General features: G+C 50.6%; 1 protein-coding gene across 1 annotated transcript; it reads right to left on the reverse strand.

Annotated features, from left to right (window-relative positions):
- Positions 1 to 3135: 3135 nt before the first annotated feature.
- On the reverse strand, positions 3136 to 16342 carry LOC106732943 (E3 ubiquitin-protein ligase TRIM39-like). The gene is made up of 5 exons (XM_075913206.1): positions 15753 to 16342; positions 10678 to 10773; positions 9953 to 10183; positions 8866 to 9091; positions 3136 to 5203 (listed from the first exon to the last, which is right to left on the reverse strand). Exons 1-5 carry the CDS (start codon positions 15897 to 15899, stop codon positions 4641 to 4643), a joined length of 1263 nt encoding a protein of 420 aa, XP_075769321.1. The 5' UTR covers positions 15900 to 16342; the 3' UTR covers positions 3136 to 4640.
- Positions 16343 to 21822: the final 5480 nt, after the last annotated feature.

Here is a 21822-nt window from a genome sequence, read left to right on the forward strand (position 1 = left end):
GCCCCCCCCCCCCCCGGAGAGTGTCGAATTTTAACATGAATGACAGTTCAGAGGATTCCCTTTCAAGTGCAGATGTAAAAGGTCTTTGTAGAAGAACGCAGGTGGTGAAGTCGTTGAGACAGTGTCCTTTCTGGTTGAAATGGCAAGAAATAGTTTTTTCTTTGTGATCTTGTCTGATATCTGTTTTGTGGGCATTAATCCTTTGGTGAAGTGTCTGAGACGTTTGTCCAATGTACATAGCAGACGGACACTTTCGGCACATGATAGCATAAATTATATTTCTGGATGCGCAGGAATATGTGTTCTTGATCTTATAACTCACTTGGTTAGGTCCAATAATGGTATCAGCAGAATGAATATGCGGACAAAGCTGGCAACAGGGTTTGTTGCAAGGGAAGGTACCAGGGTTGGTATTAGTATGGTATGTCCTGTGGTTGTTGGTAAGAATCATCTTGAGGTTAGGTGGTTGTCTATAGGAGACTATGGGTCTGTCTCCCAGAGCCTCTTGGAGTATGGTATCCTGTTCCAGTATAGGCTGTAATTTATTGATAATGTGTTGGACAGGTTTAAGTTGGGGGTTGTAGGTGATGACAAGTGGTGTTCTATTGTTGGTTTTCTTGGGTCTGTCTTGAAGTAGATGGTTTCTAGGTATTCGTCTGGCTCTTTCAATTTGCTTTTTTATTTCTCCGGGTGGGTAGTTGAGATTAGTTAGTTCAAATTAACTTTTATAGCGTCTATACATGCAAACCACTAGTTTGAACTTAATTCAAACCTCATTCTACGGTCCATCTAGCCCAGTAGCCTGTCTGCCGACAGCGGCCAACACCAGGTACCCCAGAAGGGATGGACCAAAGACAATGACCAAGTGATTTGTCTCATGCCCTCCATCTCCAGCCTTCCACAAACAGAGGCCAGGGATAGCATTCCTATCCCCTGGCTAATAGCACTCCATGGACCCAACCTCCATGAATTTATCTAACTTCTCTTTAAACTTTGTTATAGTTCTAGCCTTCATAGCCTCCTGTGGCAAGGAGTTCCACAGGTTGACTGTGCTGTGTGAAGAAGAACTTTCGCTTATTAGTTTTAAACCTGCTGACCATTCATTTCATTTGGTGTCCTCTAGTTCCCATAATAGAAAGACTAATGAAGAACTTTTCTTTATTCACCCTCTCCACACCACTCATGATTTTATAGACCTCTATCATATCCCCCCCTCAGTCTCCTCTTTTTTAAGCTGAAAAGTCCCAGTCTCTTTAGCCTCTCTTCATATGGGACCTGTTCTAAATCCCTAATCATTGTAGTTGCCCTTTTCTGAACCCTTTCTAAGGCCAAAATATCTTTTTTGAGGTGAGGAGACCAAATCTGTACACAGTATTCAAGATGCACTAATTCGAATTAGCTTAGATCGAATTAACTAATTCGAATTAAGTTAGTTCAAATTAGCGCTGTAGTGTAGACATACCCTAAGAGTGTAAGTGTGCGGGGTCTGGGCAAAGCAGGGTAGGACAGGGGGCTGATTATCTGGGTCACCTCCTCAGAGGTGTGCAAACTGCTGTATATTAAGGATGTAAACACTGGCTAAAATGTAAGCATGTAACTGTTAAAAATTCTACCAATTACAGAGCTACATGCTCTGCAGACTAGGGATGTAAAGGACTAGTCGCTCCCCTTCCCCACTGCCTCTATTAGAGGCAGCAAGGGGGGGAGGAGAGGAAAGGAAGGGACTTAAAAGCAGCAGCGCCGCTTGGAGCCTGGGATCAGCTGGGGACTCCCCAGCTGACCCCGGGCTCCATGTGGCATTTCAAAGTGACAACGCTGCATGGAGCCTGGAATCAACTTCCCAGCTGACCCCGGGCTCTGTGCAGCATGCCAGCTTTGAAATGTAGAAGAGTCTCCAGCAGGGGCTCTTGTGCATTTCAAAGCAGAAGCACCTGCATGGAGTCTTGAGTCTGATTTGAATAAATTATTAAAAAGGAGCTTTGAGCAAATTAAAAAGCCCCCCTGCCGTGGCCCTGCCTGTACTGGGGCTTTGCCCTCTCTGTTGCGGAGTTTACCTGCAGCTCCTCTCCCCACCAACCCTGAGTTTGCCCCAGTACTGATCCTAACCCTGCCTACATCCGCTTCACCCCCACCCCTCGGCCAGTCAGTTTTCATCCCCCACCTCTCTTTAGCCCCTTAAAATGAAGTCAGCAAATACTTATACCTAGAGTGTGCAGGGCAAAGGGCAGGGGCTTCAGCAGAGTTACTGAGCGTACTCAGTGCCTTTAAATTCTCCCTAAGTAGCACAATCTCACAGGTAGCAGCTCTCCACATACCATAGGCCCTACCAACACACAACCCCTTCAGTTGTGCAGAATATCCTGACATTTGGCCAGCAAATTGCCCCAAGTTTCCTGGTTCCCCTGCCACTGGGCACTGCCCATGGGCTCTGGTGTCCCACAGCCCCACCCCCTGGCAGGCTGCACCCAGCCCCACTTGCTAAAGGCAGCGAGCAGAGTGAGCACAGGTCAGAGGGCCCCAGAGGGGCAGGGGGTGGCCATGCAGCCGGCAGCTGGAGAGAAGCAGCGGTGGCCTCATGCTGCTCATTGGAACACGTGGCTCGTTGGTCTCTTGGTTGCTGCCATTTGCCTCTGGGATATGCGGCTGGTTTGTTGCTGTATTGACCATTTAGCAGTTCCCTTCTCCCCTGGGGCCCACTCTGAGCCCCCAATGCCTGGAGCTGCAGTTCCTATCAAATCTGACAAGAGAGGAGAAAAGTCCACACCTCCAGGCTCCCACTGAACACGGCCTTTCCCCTCGCCAAAGTCCACTCACACCAATGAGAATATTTCCCTTCAGCACAGTCTATTTCAGGGCTAAGTGACATCATTTCTCCTTCTCTCTCCAGCAATGTGAGCGCCCTACTGGGACCCCACCTCAGCGTGCCAGGTGCTGAACGAATGCACACAGCAGAGGAAGAAGACCAATGTTGTGTTATGTGTCTCTCCTCATGTGTGGCTTCGTCTACATGTATCTCACTCAAGAAATTTAGGCCAGTCAATCATTACTACAGAGACTTCCGAAGGGTGCTGGACGACACCCAGAGCAATCTAGATTAATTTCTTTCAGACACTTTATTTTCTTTGTGCTCTAAATAACCAAGGTAAGTACAGGGAACTCTCCCAGAAATGGCATATTCAGAACTGAGTAATTGCATTTGACAGGTTCATACTGCATCAAGTTTAAAATAAAAAAAAATAATCCTAGCAGTGAGGGATCATTTACATCATGTGACAACGTTTTGTAAATTAGAACATGTGTATTTCTGTCTATATGTTAAACTGAGATCTCACAGGGGTAAGAAATTCTTACAGAAGAGGTCTCCGTCACCATTTGCTGCCCTGAGCCAGTGGTTCGGCAAGGGAAATGGGCAGAAAACTTGTGACAAGGCAGAATAAAATAGTCTATGAAAACAGGAGGAGATAATCTGCATGGACTACTTCCCATGAGTGGGGGGTTCCAGCTACCTTGTCTGGGCCCATCACTCACACAGGCCTGTAACTGGGGTCCTCCTCCACTTTGCCAGCTTGCCTCACCGCCGCTTTACAGTGTGTTGGGACCAGCTGAGTCTGCAGGGCAGAGGGTGCGTCTACACAACACCCTAAACTCAAAATAAGATACTCCATTTGTGCTCTTATTTCAATTGTATTTTAAAATAGCATACTTTGAAATTTGGCACTTCTACACAGCACCAAAATTTGAAATAATATGGTATTTCAAGACATCCCTTAACCCTTGTGGAGTGAGGTTTGCGGAGCTGCTAAAATAGCGCATCTGTTATTTTGAAAAATATTTCAAAATAACGGGTGGCTTTGTTAAGATGCCGGGTAGCTATTTTGGGATATGTCTGTTTACATGACAAAGGCGGGCAGTTGTAATTTCTGTCAGGGTCTCTTCCTTCTTGGGGCCTCTCTCCCTCCCCCCTTGATTAGTCCCCTCCACCTCCGTCATCTCAGCTCTGCTCTTCTGGCTGCTGTTCCTTCCCCACACCTGGCCACAGCAGCTAGCCCCGCATTGCATTTACACATCTTCTCCCTGCACGCCACATCTCAGCAGCTTCAAGTCCTCTGCCCCAGAAACCCTGCACCTTCTATTCCTGCCCCCCTAGCTTGCAACCTGCTGCCCCCACAGCCAGCTGACTCCACCCCAGCAGCCATCACCCCATACTGTCTCTGCACCCCACACTCCAGTAGCCTTCACCCCTTACTTCATTCTCTCCCCCTCTCCCAACTCACAGGCCTGAGGCTGGAGACTGGGAGGGAAAGGGGCGAAGGGAAGGCAGACCATGCCTTTGGCACTATCCCCATGGGAACATGCCTGGAGTCAGTGCTGGGAGGAAACAGTCTGAGCTGCAGGGATCACTGGCTACATCTACCCAGCAGCCCATATCCATGCACTGAAATTAATTAAATCCATCCCGGAGATGGATATAACAGGTTTAGTGAAGACCCACCAAACTGACTGCAGATCACTCTGCAGTTGCCCATGGTGCTCTATCCCAGCAGCGAGAGCAAAGGCAGTGACATAAGAGCATCTCCCACTGATCCCACATGGTGCAGCCCCTGTTGTAACATGAGCCAGGGCAGCTGGAACAGACAACCTCATTCCACCTTATTGAGATTCCCTCCCTCCTGGGCTGGGGCAGGGCAGATTGTCAGGGGAGCCACATTTGTACCCTCAGTGTTGTTACAGGGACTGAAATATGGGCGGAGCATCCCGGAGAAGATGTCAGTGAAGGTGAAGAGATGGGACCTGTCAGTCACATTGTAAAATGAGACCTTACCTGCCTGGTAGTCCAGGAAAATCCCCACCCGGCTGGGCCTGGTGCTTACAGGGATGGTAGTAGAAGGGGAGATGAGGGCCTTGTATTCCCCATCCCTCAGTGTGAGTCTCCAGTAGTCATCAGGTGTAAATGCTACCTTCCCCTTCCTGTGCACAGATTCCCTGCAGACCCCCATGTCCCAGGCTGTCTTGTCTCCCACCTCCACCTCCCAGTAACGCTTCCCACCTGCAAAGCCCTCGGCACCCAGCACACAGAGGCAAGTATCAAATCTCTCAGGCTTGTCAGGCCGATCTTGCCGCGTGTCCCCGTATCTCACACTTTTCCGATCCTCAGACAGGACGAGTTTGGGATGAGCCGTGTCTGGATCCAGAGTCACATTCACTGGGGAGAGTCACAAAGTCAGGGCCTGGGGTAGGGGGTGGGTCTCTGGGATCAGTGGGAAATTCACCTGCCTTCCCATTAATCACTGGTGTGGAGAGGGGAGTTGCCTGCAGGGAGTCTTGGGCCCTGTGCCTGTGAGGGGACTGAGCAGAGGAAGTGCAGAAGCAGTGAGGGGGGGTGGAAAGGTGTCAGTCAGAGCAGGGGGTGGAGGTGAAGGCACTAGGGCAATGGGGTGGGGCAAGAGGAGTGGGCATCAGGAAGACAGGGAGGGGCAGACTGTAGGGGGGAGGAGAGCAGTTGACTCCAATTCAGAAGAATGGAGCAGATCCCTGGGGGCACAATGCAGCCAGAGAAGAGGCAGGCACCAGGGTGCAAAGAGGTGTGAGGGAATTGGCAATCTCCAGTGGGGCGGAGGACTCAAGGGGGGAGAGAGGAGCTGGAGGCAGGGGAATGAGGAGTGGGGCAGGTGCCAAGAACCATGGGGAGAGTGAATGGGTGGGGACAGGGAACAGGAAGAGGCAGGAGCCTAGTGCAGAAGGGCTAGTTGGGGCAGGGGCAGCCACCAGTGGGTAGAGGAGGGGCAGGTGCCAGAATACTGAAGGGGTGGGGAGAGGAGCATGTGCAGGGGGCAGAATGGGTGATGGGAGGGGTTAGAACTCAGCATGGGAGGCAGGGCTGGTGCCAAAGGAAAGAGATGTGGTGTGTGTGTGTGTGTGTGTGTGTGTGTGTGTGTGTGTGTGTGTGTGTGTGTGTGTGTGTGAGGCATCATGACTAAGAGGGCAGAGAAGGGGCAGGCAGTGAGGCACAGAGAGCAGAGGCTTGCACCAGGGGACACTGTTGTGATGAGAGGGACAAATGCCAGTGAAGCAGAGGGGCAGGAGGAGGAGCTGGTCCTGGGGGCAGGAGAGAGTGCAGGGGACCCGGGGACAAAGAGGTGAGGGGGAGAGTGGGTGCCAGAGGGCAGACCCCCAAGGCCACGGAGAGGGAAAGGGCAGTCACAAAGGGAGAGATTTTGGAAAGTGGTCAAGGGCTGCACTTTTCTGTGGAGGAGGTGCAGGGTCTAGGATGGAGGTTGGGTGCAGAAGGGTGCATGGGTTAAGGGACTGAGGTGCAGGAGATGATGTGGGGTTGGAGAGGGAGTTTGGGTGAAGGAGGGGGATGTGACCTGGATCAGGGGATTGGGGAGCAGGAAAGGATTTTGGCTGGGGGAGGAGCTCTAGGCAGGGTTGCAGAGTCTGGGAGGGATCTGTATCCTGGGAGAAGGGGCAAAGGGGGTGCAGAGGGTGTGGATGCAGTGCCCGGGAGGGTATTTTTGTGCAGGGGAGGATTCTGACCTGGAGGAGGGAGGTAGAGGGGCTGGGAGGGAGCTGTGACCAGGGGCAGGGGACTGTAGAGGTTTGGATGGTGAGCTGGGGGAGGGAGTTGGGGTGCCAGAGGCAGGCTCTGGCTTGGAGGCACTTACCTAAGCCTGCAGTGCCTTGGGGGTGCTGCAGGCAGTTCTCCCCGCATGACTCTAAGGTCCAGGAGAGGGAAGAGACTTGCACTGCCCCTATCCCCCAGGCCAAGCTCTCAGCTCCTATTGGCTGATTGATTCTAGGAGCTGAGAGGGTCTGGGGTCAATTCCTATTGGCCAGTTGTCTCTGGCCAATAGGAGCTGAGGATTGGGCTTGGGGGTGGAGAGATCTCACAGTTATCCCCGTCCCACAGAGCAGAGCACCACAGGTACTGGGTTTTAAATCAGGCAACTGAGGGTCCCGGCAGGATGGTCTGCAGGCCAGATCTGGTGGCTTGGTGGGCCGGATCCAGCCCCTGGGATGTATTTAGCCCAGCCCTGGGTTAGAGAGTGGTGTGAAGGGGGCAGAATTTGGGGGGACACTAAAGGGAAGGTGGCTGAGGAGGGAGGTGAGGAAAGGAGCAGGGGCAAAGTGGGGGAGACCCATATGCCAGCAGGACAGTGGTGAGGTGTGGGATGGGGAAGTCACTGGGGACAAATGGAGAGCCAAGGGAATGTGTGGGCATCAGTGGGTGGGAGGGCATTTAGGTGCAGGTCAACGTGGGTGGGTGGGTGGGGGCTAATGAGGGCTGGTCCTTTAAGTGGAGCCAGTGCTCAGCCTACTTGTGACAGGCTCCTGTAAGGGAGAACCAGCCCAGCCAGTCCCACCTGCCTGGAGCCTGGGACTAGAGAGGGAGTTCACAAGGGCATGTGCAATGCACACTAAGTAGCAAAGTCCTACAGAAAATAGTTTCTGAAATTACACAGCTGAGGCTCAGACAGTGACAGAGCCACACTCAGCAAATCACTGACCAGCCTCACGCTGAGCAGATGAGGGGTCCGTAGGGCTCAGCTTGCTCCCCAGTAACACACGGCCCAGGGCAGGACACAGCAGCCAGACCAGCCTCTCCCTAGCCCAGAGAGCTCGGCTGGCCAGGGGCTGTGGCAGTGCTGAGCAGGGGCCACCCAGTGACTAGAGAAAGCCACAGACAGGGCCATCCCTATCAATCCCCAGTGAGGGAAGCCAGGCCTTCCTAAAGGCAGGCAATGGTGGAAAGTAGAGCAAGGTCACTGGGGAAGGGAGGAGGGAAAGAAGTGCTACTGCCCTCAAACTCACCAGTGATGGGAAGCAGACTGATGAAACTGGGAGCCAATGGAGTGGAGTGGTCTATCTCCATGTTGCTCCATTTCCTGCCACTACTGATGGGAAGGGGTCCCTGACTCTTGGTGCAAGTGCCTGACCCCCCCCACTAAACCTCCAGGCTGTGACACTCAGGAGACAGGTCTTGGGGCAAGGACTGGGATGAGGTGGGATGGAGCAGAGGAGTTGTGCCAAGCCCTGCACCCCCTTATGAATGGTCTTGCTGTGCACAGACCAGGGAAGACTGGCTGGGAGATGGAGCTGGACACCTGTGCTGGTACACAAGCCTAATGTGGTGATTCAGGATTTGTGGTGCCCTAAACAGCTGCACATGGTGTCTATTTGTAGGGATGGCCCACATCATCCGTTACTAGGGTTGCCAGGTATTTTCAGAAAAAATACAGAAAAAAAAAAGACCCCGAGTTGTTTAGCAAGAAGCCCCCCAAACTTCCCTCCCCCCCAAAAAAATCAGTGTCCTCTTTTGAAAAACATGTGGTGAGGCTTTTTAGCCCTAACAGGCTGCCCACCATCTTTCCTCCCTGTGCGGGGCCAGATACTTCCTGTGTGGAACCCAGTAAGCACCCAGGATTTTTGCCTCCTGGCCGGGGTGGGGGGGAAATCAGAAAATAGCCGACATTTTAGGTGTCCAGTATTTTCTGAATTTTACCACCTGACAGGAGGTGAAAATCCCAGATCGTCCGGGTCAGTACCAGACACCTGTCAACCCTACCCCTTACTAGTATGTGCAGCAGCTCCCAGTACAATGGCCTAGTCCAGGCATCCCAGCACCTGGTCAGTGACATTGACCCAGCCAGGGAGGGCCAATGTGATGGGACTAGGTCAGATCCCCAGCAAGTGCCAGCAGCTGGGTGTGAGCAGTAGGCAAACTCCCCAGCACTGAGCGCATCAGCCTCCAGCTACCGCCCAGCTCCCAGCCTGCCAGACAGGTCCCTGTATGTCCTGGGGCCCCAGGCTCCACCCCAAGCCCCCGACACAAAACAGCTCAATGTCCCAGGGGCTCCCACTCACCTGCAAATCTGTTCAGAGCTTCCCTCATATCAAGACAAATTTTATACATGTGCTTCAAGTCAGTGCAAACGGCTTCTGGTTCCTGGAGTTTGCTAATTTCACTCCTATGAAGAAAACATCCCAGCATCACTCGGCTGCTCTGTGCACACCTCCCTGCAGAGCTGCTACTAAGTAGGTCAGAGCAATGGGCACTGGACACGTACCTGCTCAATGTGGCCTTCACATCCTGGAAAGAGAAAGAGAATCCATGTTCTGAATTACAGCCATGTGCAAAACCCGTGAATTTCCAGTCTGTACTTTCATCCAGAAAGGGTTCATCTAGACTACATAGCTCCGTCAATGGAGCCATGTAAAGTAGTTTATTCGGCATAGTCAAAGAAGCAGGGATTTAAATAATCCCCGCTTCATTAAAATAAAAATGGCCACCGGGCTGTGCCACCAATCAGCTGATCCAGCACAGCATGGCAGTCTAGATATGGCAAGGTCAAAGCATACTGGAGCGGTCGACAAAGGCTTGCAGTGTCTAGACCGCTGCGAGGTGCCTGATCAGCTGATTGTCAGCACAGTGCGGCGGCCATTTTTTTTAAATGAAGCAGGGATTATTTAAATCCCCGCTTCTTTGACTCTGCCGAGTAAACTAGTTTACATGGCTCCGTTGACGGAGCCATGTAGTCTTGATGCACCCAAAGTGACTCATCCTTACTGGGCTTAACTGTGGTTAAAATCTCGTAAGGCATTTTGCTTTCCAATGGTTCATTTTATGCAGGTGAAACAGTAATTCCGTTGCACTATTCTCCCCTTGGGATCATGTCCCAACATTGCACATCTTGGAATGGCTGTTTGTAAAGCATGTTGGGCCCCATGCTCTTGAGTCAGAGGAGGGAAGGGTTTAGCTCGGTATCATTTTATATCAACCATTTAATTGTCCAGGGCCTCCCTTGAGCTCCATGACCAGAATCCCTCTCCCACAGGAACTGTAACGTTTGGAACTGATGGAGCCCTTGGCATGAGGTTCTGTTTGTCAGTAACCCACGGAACATGCTGAGCTGTGATTCTGGCTGGGTGCAGCGTTTTGATGCCGTCTCACCTTCAGCAGCTCCACAGCTGGCTGCTGACACTTCCCCTTGATCTCTGTGATCAGCTGCTGCAGAGATGCACTTTGCTGGGAGAGTTTGGTGACATTTTCCTGGAGCCTCTGCAGAGTCTCCCTCTCTTCCTCCGCCAGCCTCTGCAGAAGCAGCTGCTCCTCCTCCTTCAGCAGCGTGTGCAGCTTGTTAAATTCACCTGCAATCACCTCCCGCTTCTCCTGCACTTTCCTCTGGAGAAAGGAAAAGACAGAGGAAACCACAGGCCAGATGCTGAGTTACAGATGAGGCCTCTGCCCATGAAGCAGGAAAGGTTAGATCAGTGTCAAGTTTGTAAGGAGTGTTACTACTTCAAAGGGTACCATAAAGGGTTTGTTTTTTAGTCAGAGCTAATAGAGCCAGTTCCATAGCAGGGTTGTCCAGGGGACTTTGTAAGACTGCAGCCTGTTTTTGTAGGTGGCATTAGATAGAATGGGAGAGATGTACAGGGGACTGCAGAGGGTGTCTGTGGGAGGGATTTGGGTGCCCCTATGAGAGCACAAGGGCCAGGATGCTGCTGGGCTGAGGTCCCCACCAGAGACATATCCTGATGCTGCTGGCACCAGGCCCGTGTCATAGGGCAAGCACCCAGAACAGGTTCACAGCCACGTCCTGGAGCTTCATGGCCTTTCAGCCCTGGGAGTGCTGCTGGGGGGGAAGGCTCAGGGAGAGACACCCAGACACCCACCTGCCACTCTGTGGTTTTATTCTCCTCTTTAGATGTCAGCACCTGGGCCTTTGTCAGCTCCTTCTTGAGTGGGCCCAGGGCCCTCTGGAGTTTCTCCTGAAGGGCATCATGGGAGACAAACAGCTGTTATCTGCCTGTCCAGCAGGCGGGGAGCGCTGTACACACCGGCCTTCCACACACACGCTCAGGACCCAGCCTGGAAGGAGGCAGCCGCTCGGCTCTGCCAGCCCCAAAGACACCATGGGAGCAGAGATGCCCGGCTCTGAGCAGGAGCTCTGCCTCCTGCAGCCACTCAGGGCAACTCCGTCCCGGTGTGTCAGCTGAGGTACCATGTCCCTGCGCACAGGCCAGAGGAGAAGTGGCTGAACGGTCCCTTCAGCCAGTGACAGCAAGAACCCAGCACCATCCCTAGGGGACTGTGGGATCGGGGACACCTTCCCTCTGCCCGAGGCTCTGCCCAACCTCTTCTCACCCCTTCCCCCAAACCCTGCCTCTCCTCCACTCCGCCTTTTCCTGCCCTTCCTCCACCCCCTTACACCGCTTCCTGCAAGCCTTTTCCCTCAAGCAACATGACCCAGGGATTACTGGGGAGCCTGGTGCTGGCAGCAGGTTTTGGGGCCCCCTGAGCCCGCCATGGCAGTGCAAAGTAGAGCAACCCGGCCCAACCCGCTACACTCCCGAGGTGCTTCCTGACACTGCAGTGACATGGAGTAACCCAGCTGGGAGATGGCAGAGTGGAGCAGGCTGCTGGGGCACATTGCTTTCCCTAGCTCATGCCATCACTGCTGGAGGGAGTGGGGGCAGACCCAATTCCTCTTACCAGTGCCAGGCCCCCAAGTCATCCTGCAGCCCCCTCAAGCCCCTTTCTCAGCCCCATCCACAGATCTCCCCATTTCACTCTTTTCACAGAGCCCTCAAGCTCTCTCCTGTCCCTGCCCAGGGGCCCAGGCCGCAGCTTCTCACACCCCGGCGGTGCTGCTGCAGGGACACCCTGAGCCACGGGGCCAGCAGGGGCTGGTGAGAGACAGGAGGAGAAGCAGCCTTTGCATCCAGCAAAACAGCTTCCTAACTGAGCAGGGATCAGCCTGGGGAGAGGGCAGAGGGACCAGGGTCACAGGACTTTGAAGCTACACCCACAAAAAAAACCCTCCACCCATGTGAGTCACCAAAAGGACACAGCAGGGCCTGTTCACAGGTACAATGTTCAGGGCAGGCTGGTGTTGCTGATTCGTTTCAAGTAGCTCCTTGAGCCTGGCTCCCTGGTTATATCTACACTATACAGTTTTTTTTGGAAAAACGGCCATTTTTTCTGAAATATCACTTACGTCCACACTGCAATCATGTTCTTTTGAAAGAAAATTGAAAGTCAGGGTTTTCTGACATTGGTAATCCTCATTCTATGGTAAAAGCCTTTTTCCGAAAGTGCTGTTTCAGAAAAAGACGTGTGTGTACGGGGAAGAGGGAGCTCTTCTGAGAAAAGAGGAAAAAGCACAGGTACCCTGGTGGCCACTCCATCCAAAGCAATCAGCTTACATGTGAGAGAGCATCCATTCAGTGTGGATGCTATCTTTCAAAAAAGCAGATCGCTTTTTCGATGCGCTTTGGCAGTGTGGATGCGCTCTTTTGGAAGAAGTTTTTTTTGGAAGACCTCTGCTGTAAAAGCTTCTTCTGAAAGAGCCCTGCAGTCTAGGCATAGTCCCTATGTGGGCTTTGCTGGGCTGTCTGGTTGGGCCCTTCTTCACCGGGGAAAAAATAAGGGCTGGTATCTTCCCTCCAGCACTCTCCTGTGGCACAAGGAGGCAGCATCACTGGCAGGAAATGGGGCTGGGCTTCTCTGCTCTCACATGGAGAATGGGATGAACAATGTTGATATTTAAATGATCATCCCTGGGCACCTGAGCACACCCTCACTGTAGGTCTGGGGCAGGTCTCACCTCTCAGAGCTGCTGTGCCCAGTTCCCTGCATCCCCACACATGAGTCAGGGTCCCAGGTTTTCTTCACAACCAGAGCATCAGGAGACCCAGGTTAACACGAAGTGAAAGCTGGGATCCTAGAGAACAAGTGTCATGGAGATGTGCCTGCCCAGCCTGGCTGTTTCTGAGCCCTGTTAGCACAGAGGCTGGGGCCTTGTTTTAACCTAAAATTTAGGATGCCCATGTTACTTGGCTGCACAGCTCAAGCATCTGTAGTGTAGACACGGCCTGGGAGATCTTGGGGCAGAGGAGTAGCTCATTGGGTGAGGGACTTGGAGCAGAAATTTGGGACAGTTCAGACTAAACTGAGACAGTCAGTGAGTCTGGTCCCTGGGGGAGTTCAGGCCATTTCCCGCCCTCCCTACTGCAGCCCCTAGTAGGCCCAACATTAGCCCATGCTCTCTCCACTCTTCTGGGGGTGACAGTAGGGAACCTCAGCAACATCTCGTCCCCAGCCTCCCACTCTCCAGTACAGATGCAGCCCCACCCAGAGAGGGGATCAGAACACTGATGTTTTCCTTAATTGGGATACCAGAGCCGTGTCGTCCCATTGGCGCTGCCCAAACTGAATCACGTTAGAGCACAGACAACCATGATACTGTGGTGTGTATACATGGTGCACCTATGTTGTATGGCAACCCACATCTTACTAACTATGCGTGGACGAATGGTTGCAGGAGTTAGTGTTGGTGGGGCAGGGCTGCTAGACAGGAAAGAGCTGATGGACTCAAAAGAACAGGATATGGAGAGAGAAAGGAGATCAGGCTGCAGATATCAGCTGAGGGTTTCTGTGCCACTAATGTTCAGGGATGTATTAAAGTCCTGATTGTCCTGGGCTGTGTCTACATTGGCATCCCTTTCAGGAAAAGGGATGCTAATGAGACACTTTGGAATTGCAAATCCGTGGGGGATTTAAATATCCCCCACAGCATTTGCATTTACATGGCTGCCGCTTTTTTCCGGCTTGGGGTTTTTGCCGGAGAAAAGCCCCAGTGTAGATGCGATTTTCCAGAAAATAAGCCCTTTTCCGGAAGATCCCTTATTCCTACTTGAAAGGGCTTATTTTCCGGAAAATCGCATCTACACTGGCGCTTTTCCAGAAAGGGATGCCAATGTAGACACAGCCCTGGTGTGTAAGCAGGGTTGAAATGAGCTCTCCCCTGACAGCTAGCTGGGGAGGGGGAATGGATTCAGAAGCTAGCTGGGGAGGGGGAAAGGATTCAGAACCAAGCTGTATCTACATCAACACCTATTCTGCCTAGGTGGACATAGGGTTGCCAGGTGTCTGGTATTGACTTGGACAGTCCAGTATTTTTGCTTCCTGTCTGGTAAAAACATTCAGAAAATTCCGGGCAATTAAAATGTCCGGTATTTTCTGATTTTTTCCCCTGCCATTAGATGAAAATACTGGACACCTGGCAGCCCTACGACACACTCAGCAACCAGTCCCAGCCCCCAGGTGCCCACCCGGACCCCCCACTGTTTTCCCTCCCACCCCCCACTTACTGGGTTCCAAAGGGTAGCGGTCTTATGGCTGGAGCAGAAAAACAAGATGGCAAATTGTGTATCTTATTTATACTGTGTTTTGAAATAGTGTATGTCAAAATTTGGTGCATCCACACAGCGCCAAATTTTGAAATAACGCACTGTTTTGAGATGTGCTATTTTGGTTGCCTTGAATCCTTGTGGAGTGAGGGTTACCAGGATGCTGAAATAGCCTGTCCATTATTTTGAAAAACATTTTGAAAAAATGGGTGGCTTGTTAAGCACGGGGTAGCTATTTCAGGATACTTCTGGCATCCCGAAGTAGCCATGCTGTATAGACGTACCCCTAGAGACTAACAAAAATATAAGTAGTATCATGAGCTTTCATGGGCACAGTCTACTGGAGTGCAGGGGTAGTGACAAGTTGTCATCAGGGTTGTTGTTTTTAGTGTGTGTGTGTGTGTGTGTGTGTGTAAAGGGGAACAGAACTGTGCTAAGCCTGTCCTGAGTGGAGGGGGTCACCCTCACCCCAGAGTTTTAGGCATGATGTAACTTGCTCCTCCCTGCTCCACAGGGAGTTTGTTTTGCTAAGAGCTCCCTGGAGCTGATCTCACTTCTGGGACGGCATTTCCATCCAGCCTGCTTCAGCAAGGACGTTCCCCTCTCCCACCCAAGAGCTGACAGTCACTAATAGCAGGCCAGGAGCAGAGCTAAGGTTGGGCACCCTGGGGAAAGGAGGAAACCCACACTGATTTTACACTGAGGCTAGGTCTAGACTACGGGGCTTTATCAGAAAAAGCTACGCAAATTGCGCTCTGCACTTTATGTAGCTTTTTCCGATACTTTTGTCGGAAAAGCCTCTTCTGACATTTGGCCTGTTTAGACTGGGCCAAATGGTGGGAAAAAGCCCTCTTTCGGAAGCCCCCTTCTTCCTCATGGAAGGAGTAATACAGGGGCTTCCGATAGAGCATGTTTGCACTTCCACAAGAAAAGCAGAAGTGCAAACACAGTCCCTAGATGCGGCCTCAGGCTCTGCACTTGTGTAACCACCACTGGGGGGGGGGGATTTGAACCTAGGACCTCTGAAGCTTAGTATAAGAGCCTCTATTTCTGGAACTAAAAGCTACTGGGGTCACAGCCATGGCTGTAGAGGTCTCTTGTTCTTATCTGCTGCTGTAAGTGGTCTAAGTGCCATGGCATTGGTCAGTGAACCACACTAGGGCCGTGGGTTACACTTGCGAGAGAGGAAGTGCTGCCTGTTAGAGGTACCCAGGGTGGGGTGTAATTTTCCCAGGTTATTGGATGAGGACTCGAGTCGGTTTTGTATTGTATTGTTGAAAGGGAACCCCCCAGATATTGAGCTTGGCTCTTCTTGCCACCCCTCCCCCAGCAGGCAGGCCACAGGTGCACAGAAAGCAGCCAGCCCTGTTCTCTCTGTCAGGGTGTGTAGATTTCCAGTGTCAGAGCAAAAAAAGTCCAGATCTTTTCTTATGGCCCCTTTCATTTAGCTGCCTCCCTTAGAGCAGCCAGCTGTGCACAGTTGTCCGTATATTGGGAAGGAGATAAACCTGGGGCCTGCAGGGCTTTAATTAGGCAAAGTCAGCAGTGTCTCCTACCTTGTACTCCTGGGCAGCCTCCTCGATGGGCACCACCATGTGGGCACGGTGCACCCGGGACCTGTCGCACACCAAACAGATGGGGGTTTGATCCTCCTCACAGAAGAGTTTGAGATGTTCCTGGTGTCTCTCACACAGGCCCTCCATTTGCCTTTTCCCTGGCTTCTGTACGATGTTGTTCAGCTGGGAGTTGGTTTTTAACCACTCTTTCTGGAACAGGGCCCTACACTGGGGACAGGTCGGGTGTGTCCCTCTTCCCCGTTGCTCACAGTGCTGGGTGAGGCAAGCTCTGCAGAAGTTGTGCCCACAAGCTAGAATCACCGTCTCTGTCAGATTCCCTAGGCAGATGAAGCAAGTGGATTCTTGTTATTCCCCTGCTGTAGCTGCAGAGACCATGACGGTCAGGTTCTCTCTGCCCTTTACCCTGCTAGCTGCTGGCTTGTGCTGACAAAGATAAAGGAGGAACCAGGAAGGAGAGGAATGAAAACATGAAAGTGAAACTGAAAAGTGGGGGCAGGACAGAGAAATGGGGGAAGGAAACAGAACAGGATTGGAGGGAGATTGAAGGAAGGGATGGGGGAACAAGGGAAATAGAGAGAAGGGGAAGAATAGGATCACATCTGGTCAGTATTGCTGCAAGTTTGGAAGGGACAGCATATCCCCTGCTCCCCAGGAAGCTTTGTGTCTTTAATTCACTGATACTGAGGACAGAAGCCCTGCAGCTATGCCGACCATGCATCCTGAATTTTCTGGGACAGTCCCAAATTTAAATGCTCTGTCCCAGTGTCCCCACCAAATAGTGAAATGTCCCAGAAAGCCCCACCGGACATTTCACTACTTGATGAGGACACCAGCTTTCAGGGAAGAAGCGACTGAGAAATGGATCCCTGCCATTGCTCCTTGCACAGTGCAACAGTCTTCTTCCCCTGCTTAGCAGAGTGTGTAGGCAGCTCCATTGGAGTGTCTCATTAGCATCCCTTTTATGGAAAAGGGTGCCAATGTAGACACAGCCTTATGATTTTGGGAAGAAGTTAGTTTAGCAGGCTTCTGATGTAATTAAAAGGTAACTTGCTATTTTTTGAGTTTTGGACAGCTGTTCTTCATATTGTGTTTTGGCCTTCCTAATTATGTTTTTATACTTCATTTGCCAGAGTTTGGGCTCCTTTCTATTTTTCTCACTAGGATTTAACTTCCACTTTTAAAATTATTCCTTTTTATAGCTCACAGCTTGATTCTTTTACTTTGTCGTTAAGCCACAACCAAGTAAAAGGGGCACATTTTTGGTTCGTGTTTTGAAATTTGGGTGTATAATTAAGTTGAGCCTCTACTGTGGTGTCTGAAAAGTTTTCATGCAACTCGCAGGGATGTTACTTTTGGCATTGCACCTTTTAATTTCTATTTAGAATATAAAATCTGTAGGTTTATTCATGAAAAGAAAAGGTTTAGAGTAGAAATATAAAAGAACTCACATTACCTCCATCAATCACTAAGTTATTGATGAAGGTTCTTAGCAGAGACATAACAAACTGCTAGCTTAAAAGTCTCTAGAGTACATCCTTTGTTAGGCTGGTTCAACAAATCCTTCCCAGCCCTTTCTCCATAGCAAAGATGCTTCTGAAGTGAAGAGCAGGATTGAAGACAAATGGAGGAACCTCTAGGGCCCCTTTCAAAATCTTGTTCACAGGGAGAGAAATCCATTGTTTTCCTCTGTGAAGGTACCTCCCAAAATGGAGTCTGTCACATGAGTAAGTCACCTATCCATGTCCTTTATAGGCAAACCAGCCATAGTGCACTTGCTGATCTGCATGTTTGTAGCAGAATTCCTCCATTTTTATTATGCAGAACACACACTTAGCAGCTGTGCTATCTAGAGGCTCTGAACAGCATGTGTGAGGGTCAGCAGCTAACAAATGTGCTACTGTCCTGTACTATAGGCAAGTCCCAATTGTGTTGCAGTCCCACAGCCCATGAAAGCTCATGCCCAAATAAACCTGTTAGTGTTTCATGTATCACAGGACTCCTGGTTGTTTTTGCAGATGCAGCCCTCAGAGACTAATAATCCAGTAATTCACCTTTAGTGATGCTTCCCTCCTCGCTGGGTTCACAGTCCCACAGTAAATATTTTTATTTTATTCTCCCAATGCCAGATCACAAGCAGATGTGTCAGTGATTAATTTGGAATATATAATTGTGTTGTATGCTCATGGGTAGCAGGTTTAAATTAATGGGTAGCAGGTTTAAAACTAATAAAAGGAAGTTCTTCTTCACACAGCGTGTTGTCAACCTGTGGAACTCCTTGCCAGAGGAGGCTGTGAAGGCTAGGACTATAATAGAGTTTAAAGAGAAGCTGGATAAATTCATGGAGGTTAGGTCCATAAAAGGCTATTAGCCAGGGGATAAAATGGTGTCCTTGGCCTCTGTTTGTCAGAGGCTGGAGAGGGATGGCAGGAGACAAACCGCTTGATCATTGTCTTCGGTCCACCCTCTCTGGGGCACCTGGTGCTGGCCACTGTCGGTAGACAGGATACTGGGCTAGATGGACCTTTGGTCTGACCCAGTACGGCCGTTCTTATGTTCTTATGTTCTATGTTCATGCTTTTAATGTTCACACAGTGATTTTATGCTAAACAAAATGGAGTCAGTCACCTTAGACCCCAGGGCTCCATCTTGGGCTTTGCCCTCTTCTTCTGGAACATTCCGGGGCAGTTAGGAAAATCTGGTTAGAACCGGATCTCCACCGTGGCCAGAGTTCTGTTCCCCTCGGGTGTCCCGCCAAGAAGGCTGGGAGTGAGGCCACTCACTGCTGTCCCCAGGGGCATTGTTCCAGCTCATAGAGGTTCATTATCAGTTCTGTGGGGGGAAGGAAGCTCTCTCTGCTTAGCAACCCAGGAATGGGACCCTCCCCAAACACCTTAGCTCAGGGGTGTCCAAACTTTTTTCAAAGAGGGCCAGATTTGATGAAGTGAACATGCGTGAGGGCCGACCATTTTGCCTGACATTCTTTGAACCATTAAAATTAAATGCAAATTAACTATTTTATGCAAAGTTTATTGCAAACGGCATACTTTTCATTTCGTCACATGGATGACAAATCTAAACAGGTGTTAAATCACTCTGCCTTTCATATCTGAAGGCCAGATGAAAAAAAAATCCAGGAAGCTGAAATATGTCAGGAACATTGTAAAGTACATTACATATTACTGGTAATAAAGGTTGTCTGTCAACTTTTAAATTCAAAAAATATGAACAGGAACATAACACCAAGTATACATGTTGTGTCCAAATATATTTATAACTGATTTAGACCAACTGACATTAACTGAGATTTTACAATGTATTCATCTCAATGCATATGGATTCGTTGGGGGCCATAAAAGATAGATATTGCCAAATTACCTGTGGGGCCGTATTAAACCGGAACACGGGCCGCAATTGGCCCGCGGGCCGGACTTTGGACATGCCAGCCTTAGCTGTTCCTTGTGGGAATGAATTAGAACCTGCTGCCTTGCACACAATATGCAGGTGGAGGAGGTGGCAGGGGGAGGAGGGATTGTTATGCTGCTGCTACCAGGGGTAGTGGCCCTACTACTGGCTCTGTGCAGGCCTGGGGCTATTACATAAAATAACCAGCCATTCTCTGAAGTGTCAAAAATGTGATAGAAAGTGTCAGTTTATTACAAGGGAGATTGTGTCGGGGTAAAATATTTCCCTGAATCCAGCCTCCTCTGGCAGCTCAATCCTACGGTTCAGACAGATCAGCTGCTGCTTCTGGGTGCAGGGCTGAGCTGGACTCTAAACAAACAAATACACACACATGCACCTTCCTTGTCTCCCGCCCTGCTGGGGAGGTGGGGCAGAGCTGGACCATTCAGTAAGAAATGCAAACTCTGTCTACCACAGCCTGTTTTGGCAGCCAAAACACTGAGCTCAACCCGTGGTTTGTGGTACCCATATCCCTTATCCCCCCCTGCTCTTCCGTACTACAGGGTTTCCTGCTATGCCCCATCTAGCAGTGTGACTCCCCCTTTCTGTACCCCAGCTGCTGCACCCACATGTGCCCATCAGCGCCTCTTCTTCCCCTCCCTCACATCCACTCTGGTCTCTCCTCCCTGCTCCTTTTGGGCTCTGCACATATTCTGCCCTCCCCACCCACTTCTCCTCTCTATTCCCCTTTGGTTGCAGGAGGCAGTTTGCCCTCCCAAGTGAGGGCAGAGAGAGGGCAGCGGCTTCAGCAGATGTTACTGGGCATGTTCTAGTCACTCCAGTGATGCCACAGCCTCCATTCTCTTGGGGGTGGGGAGGGACTACCTCACACAATGCCACCTCCTCCTCCTTACTCTCTGGTCTGGACAAGCTACTCCCCAATGCCACCTCTTCCCCTCTTCTCCCAGGACAAGGCAGGGAGGACCAGCTGAGGGAAGGGGTATTCCCAGGGGGGTTAAATCTGTTTACCGACTCCTCTCAGCACCCTCCCAGCAGACTCAGGCTATGTCTAGACTACACTCTTTTATCAGAAAAAGCTACGTATATTGCACTCCACAATTTGTGTAGCTTTTCCAATTGGTTTTTCGTAAGAGGCTTTTCCGCCATTTGACCCCATGTAGACGGGGCCAAAAGGCGGAGAAGCCTCCTCTTTGAGAGGAGCCCTTATTCCTCTGGAAACAAGGAATAAAGGGTTTCCCAAAAGAGTGTGTCTACTCTTCCACAAAAAAAGCAGAAGAGCAGACACATTCCCTGGATGCAGCAGGGTTTTTCTGGGATACCTCTAGTATCCCGGAAAACCGCCACAGTGTAGACATAGTCTCAGTCTTTCCTCTAACTCTCTCCACTGATCTGTTTCTGGAAGTCAAACAGAGGAATCAGTCAGATGTCTGCTGCAGGAGCAACTGGGGACCCAGGATTCCACAGCCAGAACAGGGCTACTGGGGAGGGTGAAAAATGACCCAAGTTTCCCCAGTGTTGAGCTCTGCCCCTCATGCGCCGATTCTCTCTCACCAGTGAATGTAAGTCTGGATCCAGACATGGCTCATCCTGTTCCTAATTATCCATGGGTATGGTGATCCTAATTTTGGTTCAAAAAATATGGACACATCAGCCACGCCCCTTGACCTCTATCAGCCATGCCTGCATGCCACAAGAAGTCCCACCCTTGGAGGGAGTACTCCTGGAGTCAAGATGGACACATGACCAGAAGTAAAATGACCCCTCTAAGAACTCCTCCCACCATCCTCCTACCAATAAGGATGGTTTGGAGCCCTATAGGATCCCCCCATGCAACTAGCCTGCAATTGCATTAACTCAACTTGCATTGTACTAACTCAGGGGGAGAAGCCAGGGGGTGCCTCTATTTCAGTAGTGCTCAAACTTTTTGGCCCATGAGCCACATGGCTCAATATAAAGCTTTCCATGGACCACCAGTTGCTAATGGAAACTCATCACTAATTACATAATTACACTCAAGCCAGTTTGCTAGTGCTGCAGCTGGGGAGAACAGTTTAATTGAAATTATTAAACAGACTAAGCATTTTAACTTTCTCATGTTAGCTTATTAAACTTCATTTTAAATAAAGTAGAATATTAATTCATGTCCAGCACAAAAGGTTTCAGTGTTTTCTTTATTGGGTTGGGGCCACTGACCCACAGAAAAATCAGCTGGGGACCTTACAACTGAGAAGCAAAAAAAACCTTCAAAAACCCCAACCCTCACTGGTGTGGACCCCAACTGAGACATCTCACTCCCCTGAGCCTCCAGCTCAGGGTGAGGGGGAAGGGTAGGGAGGACTGAGGTTCAAGGCCTCAGACCAGATTTACTTTTCTGGGATTCCGGAGTTAGTGGATTTTATGCCCCCCTTTAGGCTCTGGGGTGGGGACAAAAATGTGGGGGTTCAGTGTGTGGGACATGGTTGCCAGTATGTGGGATAGGCATGGGGTACAGGATCTGGGCAAGAAGTTACCAGGTCTGAGTGGGAGGTAGGGTGCAGAAGCAAGCTGGGGGTAGAGTACCTGCTTAGGAGGGAGGGTACAGAAAGGGGCTTGGGGCAAGGGTGTCTGACCAGGAGGGAGCGTGCAG

The sequence above is a fragment of the Pelodiscus sinensis genome, chromosome 31 (genome assembly GCF_049634645.1).
Source record: "Pelodiscus sinensis isolate JC-2024 chromosome 31, ASM4963464v1, whole genome shotgun sequence".
Lineage (NCBI taxonomy): Eukaryota > Metazoa > Chordata > Testudines > Trionychidae > Pelodiscus > Pelodiscus sinensis.

Coding starts and splice junctions, on each gene's coding strand:
- LOC106732943 (XM_075913206.1), bottom strand. CDS start 15,899: ATGGAGGGCCTGTGTGAGAGACACCAGGAACATCTCAAACTCTTCTGT. Junction 10,184..10,677: donor ATAAAACCACAGAGTGGCAG/GTGGGTGTCTGG, acceptor TCCTTTCTCCAG/AGGAAAGTGCAGGAGAAGCG. Junction 9,092..9,952: donor CAGCTGTGGAGCTGCTGAAG/GTGAGACGGCAT, acceptor TTCTCTTTCCAG/GATGTGAAGGCCACATTGAG.